The sequence below is a fragment of the Miscanthus floridulus genome, chromosome 16 (assembly GCF_019320115.1).
Source record: "Miscanthus floridulus cultivar M001 chromosome 16, ASM1932011v1, whole genome shotgun sequence".
In the NCBI taxonomy this organism is placed as follows: domain Eukaryota; kingdom Viridiplantae; phylum Streptophyta; class Magnoliopsida; order Poales; family Poaceae; genus Miscanthus; species Miscanthus floridulus.
Window position 1 is genome coordinate 120,242,059 of NC_089595.1, and position 9,711 is coordinate 120,251,769.

At 58.7% G+C, this 9,711-nt stretch overlaps 1 protein-coding gene across 1 annotated transcript; it reads right to left on the bottom strand.

Moving 5' to 3' along the window:
- Nucleotides 1–7,037: 7,037 nt before the first annotated feature.
- On the bottom strand, nt 7,038–7,367 carry LOC136511403 (uncharacterized). The gene has a single exon (XM_066505470.1). The coding sequence runs from the start codon at nt 7,365–7,367 to the stop codon at nt 7,038–7,040; it is 330 nt and encodes a 109-aa protein (XP_066361567.1).
- Between the last annotated feature and the right edge of the window lie 2,344 nt (nt 7,368–9,711).

Here is a 9,711-nt window from a genome sequence, read left to right on the forward strand (position 1 = left end):
TCTTCAGCAAGGCCATCCGCAGCACCCACTTCCTGACCTGGTTTTGGCAACCGACCAACCTCTCAAAGTACAGCGGCGAGACTAACCCCGAGCTATGGCTGGCCGATTACCACCTAGCTTCTCAGCTAGGTGGTGCGGACGATGACCTGCTCATCATCCGCAACCTCCCCTTGTTCCTATCAAACTTGGCGCGAGCTTGGCTCGAACACCTCCTCCCTTGCAGATCCACAACTGGCGCGACTTGGTAAAGGTCTTCGTCGGGAATTTCCAGGGAACATACGTGCGCCCCAGGAACTCCTGGGACCTCAAGAGTTGTCGCCAGATGCCGGACGAGTCTCTCCAAGACTTCATCTGACGCTTCTCCAAGCAATGCACCGAGTTGCCTCATGTCGGCGACTCGGAAATTGTCCAGGCATTCCTCTCCGGCACCTCCTGCCAAGACCTGGTCCGAGAGTTAGGCCAGAATGTATCGACCATGGTGGCCGCACTCCTCGACATCGTCACCAACTTCGCCTCGGGCAAAGAGGCTATCGGGGCCATCTTCCCCGACAACGACACCAAGGGGAAGCGGAGGGACGAGGCCCCCGGGGCCTCGGCCCCCCACCTCCCCAAGAAAAAGAAAAAGGGTCACCAGGGGAAGTAGGAGGTCCTCGAGGTCGGTCTAGTCACAGTCGCAGATCGCAAGAATCCCCGAGGCCCCGCGAGAGGTCCCGGGCTCTTCGACGACATGCTTAAGAAGCCCTGCCCTTACCACCAGGGCCCGGTGAAGCACACCCTCGAAGAGTGCACCATGCTCCAGCGTTACTACGCCAAGCTCGGACTCCCAACGATGAGGCCAAGAAGAGGGACGTCGGCGATAGGGACAACGATAAGGACGACGGGTTCCCCGAGGTGTACAATGCCTTCATGATCTTTGGTGGGCCTTCAGCGTGCCTCACGGCGCGTCAGCAAAAGAAGGAGCGCCGGGAGGTCTTCTCGGTTAAGGTGGCCACTCCCCGGTACCTCGACTGGTATCGGGAGGCGATCACCTTTGATCAGGATGACCACCCCGATTACGTCCCAAACCTCGGGCAGTACCCACTCGTCGTCGACCTGATCATCGGCAACACCCGGCTCACCAAGGTGTTGATGGACGAGGCAGCGGTCTCAACATCCTCTACGCCAACACCCTGGAACTCCTAGGGCTCGACCAGTCACAGCTATGAGGTGATGCCCGTGCCCTTCCACGGCATCATGCCGGGGAAACGCACGTGACCCCTTGGGCGCATCGACTTGCCCGTCTGCTTCGGCACTCCCTCCAACTACCGCAAGGAGGTCCTCACCATCGAGGTGGTTGGGTTCAAGGGCACCTATCACGCCATCCTGGGGCACCCGTGCTACGCCAAGTTCATGGCGATCCCGAACTACACCTACCTCAAGCTCAAGATGCTAGGCCCCAATGGCGTCATCACTGTCGAGTCCACGTACGAGCATGCATACGACTGCGACGTCGAATGCATCGAGTACGCCGAGGCTCTCATGGAGGCCGAGACCCTCATCGTCAACCTCGACCAACTTGGTAGCGAGGTGCCTGACTCCAAGCATCGTGCTAGGACTTTCGAGCCCGCAGAGGCCGTCAAGCTCATCCCGGTCGACCCCATCGGCTCCAACGACCGGGCGATGAGGATCAGCGCCACCCTCGATAGCAAATAGGAAGCCGTGCTCGTCGACTTTCTTCGTGCGAATGCCGATGTATTCATGTGGAGTCCCTCAGACATACCAGGCATACCAAGGGAGGTCGCCGAGCATGCCTTGGACATCCGGGCCGGCTCTAGACCGGTGAAGCAGCGCCTGCACCAATTCGACGAGGAAAAGCGCAGGGCCATCGGCGAGGAGGTGCAGAAGCTTTTGGCGGCTGGATTCATCAAGGAAGTGTCCCATCTAGAGTGGTTAGCTAATCCTGTATTAGTTAAGAAGAAAAATGGGAAGTGGAGGATGTGTGTAGACTACACCGGTTTGAATAAGGCATGTCCAAAAGTCCCATTCCCATTACCTCGAATCGACCAAATCATCGACTCCACTGTGGGATGCGAAACCCTATCTTTCCTTGATGCGTATTCCGGTTACCATCAAATCAAGATGAAAGAATCCGACCAACTCGCGACTTCTTTCATCACCCCATTCGGCATGTACTGCTATGTGACTACATCGTTCGGCCTTAGAAACGCAGGGGCCACATACCAGTGGTGCATGACCCAGGTCTTTGACGAGCACATCGGGTGAACCGTCGAGGCCTACGTGGATGACATCGTGGTCAACTCCATAAAGGCCAGTGATCTCGTCGATGACTTGGAGATAGCCTTCAAATGCCTCAGAGAGAAGGGCATCAAGCTCAACCCCGAGAAGTGTGTCTTCGGGGTCCCCCGAGGCATGCTCTTGGGATTCATAGTCTCGGAGCGCGGCATCGAGGCCAACCCAGAGAAGGTCTCGGCCGTGACCAACATGGGACCAATCCGAGACCTTAAGGGAGTGCAGAGGGTTATGGGATGCCTTGTGGCCCTGAGTCGCTTCATCTCGCACCTTGGCAAAAAAGGCTTGCCTCTGTACCGCCTCTTAAGAAAATCCGAACGCTTTTCCTGAACCCCCGAGGCCAAAGAAGCCCTCACCAAGCTCAAGGCACTGCTCTCCAATCCACCCGTCCTGGTGCCGCCGACTAAGGGCGAGGCCCTCTTGCTCTATGTCATCGCAATGACCCAAGTGGTCAGCACGGCCGTAGTGGTCGAGAGGCAGGAAGAGGGGCATGCTTTACCCATCCAATGACATGTTTACTTCATCAGCGAGGTGCTCTCCAAGACTAAGACACGCTACCCCCACATCCAGAAGCTGATCTACGCCATAGTCTTGGCTCGACGCAAGCTGTGTCACTACTTCGAGTCCCACCCGGTGACTGTGGTGTCGTCTTTCCCTCTGGGAGAGATAATCCAGAACTAGGAGGCCTCGGGTAGAATAGCCAAGTGGGCCGTGGAACTCATGGGGGAAGCCCTATCTTTTGCGCCTCGGAAAGCAATCAAATCCTAGGTCTTGGCTGATTTTGTGGCTGAGTGGACCGACACCCAACTGCCACCTGCTCAAATCTAGGCGGAATGCTGGACCATGTACTTTGACAGGTCCCTGATGAAGACCAGGGCAGGCGCGGGTCTGCTCTTCATCTCACCCCTCAGAGTGTACATGCGCTACATGATCCGTCTCTACTTCGCCGCCTCCAACAACGCAGCCGAGTATAAAGCCCTCGTCAACGGCTTGCAGATCACCATTAAACTTGGAGTACGGCGTCTCGACATATGGGGCGATTCACAGCTCGTCGTCGATCAAGTGATGAAGGAGTCGAACTGCCATGACCCCAAAATGGAGGCGTACTGCAAGTTGACTAGAAGACAAGTTCAACGGCCTCGAACTCAACCACATTCCGCGAAAATTCAATGAGGCCACGAACGAATTGGCCAAGATGGTGTCGGCACAGGCCCCGGTCCCCCCGAACATCTTCGCCAGAGACCTCCACAAGCCTTCCATCGACTACGCCTCGGCGATGGAAGAGGGCCCACCGGTCGAGCCCACCGCAGGGCTCGAGGCCCCCTCTGTCACCGAGACCCCTGCGGCCGAGCTCGAGGCCATGGAAATCAATGCGGAGCCTCCCGAGGCCGACCAGGGCATGGACTGGCGAGTCCTGTTCCTTGATTGCCTCGTTCAGGGAGAGCTTCCTATAGAAAGGACCGAAGCCCGACGGCTTGCGTGACGAGCCAAAACTTACGTTCTCAGCAACGGCGAGTTATACAGGCGAAGCCCATCTAGCGTCCTCCAACGGTGCATCACCACCGAGGCAGGCCAAGCCCTACTTTGGGACTTGCATATGGGGGCCTGCGGGCACCATGCAGCGCCTCAGACGCTCGTCGAAAATGCCTTCCGCCAAGGGTTCTACTGGCCAATGGCGGTTGCTGACGCCACCAAGCTGGTACGCTCCTGCGAGGGATGCCAGTACTATGCATGGTAGACGCACCTCCCAGCCCAAGCCCTCCAAACCATCCCCATTACATGGCCATTCGCCATGTGGGGGCTGGACATGGTTGGGCCTCTGCAGAAGGCCCTCGGGGGCTATACCCATTTACTGGTAGCGATCGACAAGTTCTCCAAGTGGATCTAGGCTTGTCTGATCACTCGAATCAAATCCGAGCAAGCGGTGCTGTTCTTCACTGATATCATCCACAGGTTCGGGGTTCCAAACACCATCACTGACAATGGGACACAATTCATCAGCCACAAGTTCCTAATGTTCTGCGACGACCACCACATCCGTGTGGTCTGGTCGGCCGTAGGACACCCTAGGACAAACGGCCAAGTAGAACGTGCCAATGGCATGATCCTACAGGGCCTCAAGCCAAGAATATACAACCGGTTGAAGAAATTTGGCAAGAAATGGCTTGCTGAACTCCCGTCGGTCATCTGGAGCCTAAGGAACACTCCGAGCCGAGCCATGGGGTTCACACCGTTCTTCCTGGTCTATGGAGCCGAGGCCATCCTCCCCACTGACTTGGAGTATGGTTCCCCAAGGCTACAGGCCTACAACGAGCAAAGCAACCGCACTGCCCGCGAAGACACCCTCGACCAACTGGAGGAAGCCCGAGACGTTGCGCCGCTACATTTGGCCAAGTACCAGCAAGCCCTACGATGCTATCAAGCCCGGCATATTCGAAGCCGAGACCTGAAAGTGGGCGACCTGGTGCTGAGACTGAGGCAGAGCAACAAGGGCTGCCACAAGCTGACCCCGCCATGGGAAGGGCCGTACATCGTCGCTCAAGTGCTAAAGCTCGGGACCTACAAGCTAGCCAACAAGAAGGGCGAAATCCTCACCAACGCTTGGAACATAGAACAGCTACGTCGCTTCTACCCTTAAATTTCCAAGCATTGTACACATTGTTTCTCAAAATACATTAAAGAAGCGTTCTTTAGTTGTTCTAATTTTTCGAGAAACCCCGCCCCCCCATCGGTGGGGGAGCGACGTTACGATAACGCTATAAGGGAGACTCGGCTCTACCTCTATAGAGGTGCCCACCGTGGGGCTCGAACAAGACCCGGCTCTGCCTCTGCAGAACTAAGCCTCCCTCGGGGGCTAGAAGGGGGGACTCCCCTAAGTCCTAGACACCGTTTTATTCATTTTTTGAAATCGTTTTTCGAAAAAAATTCTACGCCAAACTCTCTCACGTGCTCTGACAAATCGATTGTAAAAAACCTAAGGACTGAAAGTCTGTCTCAGGGCCAAAAGGCCGACCGAGTCACGAGACGGCCTACGCCTCTGGGCTACAGCAACTCCCTCACCATCTTTTGCCCGAAGGGCAGCTTAGGCTCCGAGGAAGTTTTTTGCAAGAGATATGTTCAAAGACGAGACAGAGGGCAGAGGCTCGGAAATACAATAAAAAACGATTAAAATGCGTATACACATAAGTACTTTAAAAAGGCCTCAACGGCCACAAGCGTCATGATACAATGATGTAAAGTCTTAATCTATTTACATGGCCCCTTTGGCCCAGGTCAAAACTCTGGGTCGCCAGCGTCGGCGGTCGGCGTAGGAGGAACCTCCTCCTCTTCGAACAAACTAGCCAGCGCCATGCTAGGGGCCTCAGCCGCCTCCACTAGCTTCATGACCTCCTCTTCAGCCTTCTCATCATCCTCGGCCATGACGTAACCATCGCTGATGGCCTTGAGGTCGATGCCGGCGTAGTGCGAGGAGACGACGGCCAGGGCGCGCTTGACGCCCATGTGCAGCGCCCCCTGAAGCCGCTCGTGGACTCGGTCGCTCAACGCGATCAAGCGGCTCCCGAGGGAGCTGCCCGACTTGACCCCCAACCTCTAGGGCCTTGCAGGCGGTATGGGTGGCGCTCTACAGTGCGTTGTGCTCCCAGATCTCGGCCTCGAGCACCGCCTGCACTTCAATGGAGGCCTCAGCTGCCCGGGAGACCTCCTTCTCCAACCCTGCGCCAAGACAGGCGGGATGGGGTTAGGCATGAAAGAAAAACAAGCCGAACAGGGGCGCAAGCCTATGAGACTCACCCTCGGCTTTCTCCTTCCAGTTTTGGACCTCAACCCGAGAGGCCTCGGCCGCCCTGGAAGCCTCCTTCTCTAGTTCTGCGTTGCATCAGGGAGTTAGGAGTCGAACGCAAGAAAAACAAATAAAACAAGGGGCACGGCTCAATGGGACTCACCTTGAGAGCCTCCGCCAGGGCACCTTTTGTCAGTAGGTGCGCGCCCTGCTCCGCCCCTAGCTGCCCGGCGACGGCCTTGGCAGAGGCGTCCACTTGTTCGGCCCGAGACCTAAAGGTGTCCCGCTCGCCGGCCACCTAGGTCAACTCCTCCTCCAGCTCCTTGATCCGCGCCGCCAAAGGGGCGACCTGCTCCTGAGCTGTGGCCGCCTCGGCCTTCATATCAGCACAGCGATGGTGGAGGTCCTCCACCTCCACGCTCCATGCCGATAGAAGCTCATTAGCATTGGCGAGCAGGTCCTTTTGCTGCCGGAGCTGGTCCCAGACGTCCCTCTCCCACCAGAGGAACATCGACTTCCCGAGGGACCAGGCCTCGAGCTCCTGGATAGGCAGAACAGACGTCAAGCACTGCGAGAAAACTCAGGAAAAGATGACACAGCACAAGAAAAGAAGGCACATACCTGGGCTACACCGGGCAGGTCGTCAGCCACGATAGACAGCGCTGTCCGCAGTGATTGCTCCGTCAGACGGTGGAATTGCTCGAAGGAGTCCCAGTGCCCCTCCCTCGGCCGCGTCCTCGAGGGCGAACAGAGGCTCCCCCTCAGGTTCATCCTGGCTCCGCCACAAGACACGCGAGCTATCCCACCCGTGGGGCTCGGGTTGTACCTAGACGAGGGCTGAGCTCCCCTCGCCCGAGGTTAGAGCTGGCTGCTCCGCAGAGCTGGCTGCCTCAGCCTCCGCCACCTCCTTTCCCCGGGAAGTATCATCGGTGGAGATTGAATGAACCTCCACATCTCGGGCGCTCTCCTATGATGGTGGCGGGTCTTGGACCGGGGGCGGTACTGAAGCTAACCCCACCTCTGTCTCCACATCCTGGGCCGCCGGCTCCGCTGCGCCCAAGCCAGCCTCCGCCGCCTCGGCCTCGGTGGTCCCAGGGGCTCCGGCCTCCACCACCTCGGCCTTGGTAGTCCGGGGAACCCCGGCGTCTGCCACCTCGGCTTTGGAAGCCCTGGAAGCCCCGGCCTCTGCCACCTTAGCCTCGGAGGTCCTTGGGGCCTCGGCCTCACCCTCGGTGGCCTCAGCGATTGAAGGCACCTTAGCGTCAGTTAACTCGAGGACCCCAGCCTCGTGAGGCATAGGCGCCTCCTCCCCCGCTTGCTTTGTGGCCACCTCGGTAGCCTCTTCTTGGGCGACCGGCTCCTTCGGGTCAGCCCTCGCCAACGCCGCACCACACTGTATGGTGGCCTACGCCTCCACCACCCGTTGAGCGGTGGAGCTGGTGCTCACCTTGAGCGCCTTACGTGGCGCCAGGGCGGGTGCTTCCGCCTAACGCTTCCGGCTGAAGGCAAAGCACTCACAAGGTCAGCATACGACCAAGGAACGAGTGGGAGATGCTGCAAACTCCACTGACAAAACACTTACCTCGAATCGGGATATAATAGCTTCCGCACTGCGTCCCTCGTCCTATGCAATGGCGGTGGTGGCACGGCCCCCGTGTCCACCAGTGCCGGCTAGCCCTCGCCGGACTCCGACGCCCCCTCGACCCTCTACGGAGGCTGTTGGGTCGCCCCCACCATCGCCCGTTCCACCTCTGCCGTTGAGCCCAAATGGCTAACGGCACGCTTCCCCAACGCCCGTGTCTCGGGCGTGTCGGCCTTGGCCTCAGGGCAGGTGATCGCCGGCCTCGAGGTGTCCTCTCCTCCTCCTCTTGGAGACGCCGGGCCGCTCATCGATGCCTCGGGCGTTGTCCCCCTGACGTCAGGGAGATGGTTCAGAGGACCCCCGCCCCGCCTCGCTCTCGTCGTCATCGCTCGAAGAATCCGTCAACGATGGTGACGGAGATGGCTCCACCAGGAGACCGTCGCACCACTGCTGCCGGTGATGTTTCTCCAGCTCGTCGCGCTCGAGGCCCTTCCTCTTACGCCTTGCCTCCTCGGCATCCTTCCGCTCCTTATATGCCTCGGCATGCACCCTGTTCACCGCCCGCCGCTCTGCGTCCTTTTGAACGGGCGGTGGGGAGGCTCGCACATCCCTCATCCCCTGTAGGAACAGCAAACGCAAATAAGGGAACAGATCAAAAATGTAAGGAGCAAGGAGGCCTTGGGGGCCACAGTGGTGCGTGACTCACCAAAGAGAGGTACCCCCGCGATGGCCGCATCAGGAATGGGGTCAGACCACTGCTCCTCAATCGCCCCTCCACTGTCTCTCTCACCCGATGTAGAATCTCCTCGTCGGAGAGGGCGACAGCGGACAACCGGACGCGGTCAATCGGCTCATTCGGTGTCATCTCGAACAGGCGCTGCCGCCGAGCCATCAGCGATAGCACCCTCCAACGGTGGAAGGCCACCATGACCATAGCCGCCATAAGGCCACGGCTGCGTAGCCTCTCCAAGGCCCTTAGGAGCGGCTGCAGCTTGGGCTGATCAGCCAACTGGACGCCGTACCTCCACCTCTCCGGCTGGCTCTCCACGACCCGCCCGGTATACGGGGGAAGCCCGCCATCATCATTGTGGAGGTAGAACCAGCTGTTGTACCAGCGACGGTTGGACAACGCGAGCTGGGTCGGGATGTAGAGGGGCTACCGGTCTTGGCGCACTTGGAGAGTGCAGCCGCCGGCCCTTAACGCCTTCCACGTGCCCATCGTGCCCGCCGGCTTGGTGGTGAGCCCCGCCCGAAAGAGATGGAGCCACAGCTCCAAGTGGGGGGGCAATGCCCAGGTACCCCTCGTAGACGGCAATGAAGATGGCCGCCTACGCGATGGAGTTGGGGTTGAAGTTGTGGAGCTCCACGCCATAGTAATGTGGGAGCGCCCGCATGAACCAGTCCGCCAGCAGGCCGAGACCACGCTCATGGAAGGCCACGAAGCTCACGATGTAGCCATCATGTGGCCTTGGCTCCGGCTCGTCCCTCGGAGCAATCCACTCCGGTCTGGTGGGGTCGGTAATCGGGCGGAGGAGACCATCATCGACGAGCTACTACAGCGTTGCCGTGGACACATCGGATGGACCCCAAGGATCTGCCTGGATGACAACAGCACCACCATCATCGACGAGCTACTAAGGCGTGCTCTCGCTATCCCTCTCTCTCTCTCGCCTTTTCTCTCCCTTCTCCCTTCTTCTCCCCGGCGCTCTCTTCCTTTGTTCTTAGCAACCGCTCGAGGGCAGAAAGGGTGAACGCAGGTAGGCAAGGTAAGGAGGGGCGAGGCGAGGCTCGTCACATATTTATGAGGGAGGGAAGGGGGCGAAATGGATGGGCGATGAAACCGGGGAAGTTTCCCTCAGATCTAGCGCAGTTAATCTGGATCCGACCAAACCGCCCACGCGTCCACCTTTTCCTTATTAATCGCGCACACACAGTAACGTCCCATCTGTAGACGTCGCGTCGCATCTGACCACAGCAACGGCAGGCACCGTTCCGTCTCCCTGAGGAACCACCTCAAAAGGCGCATCCGCCGTTGTCAGCCGATGGGAAGGGAATATCC

Coding starts and splice junctions, on each gene's coding strand:
- LOC136511403 (XM_066505470.1), bottom strand. CDS start 7,367: ATGCCTCACGAGGCTGGGGTCCTCGAGTTAACTGACGCTAAGGTGCCT.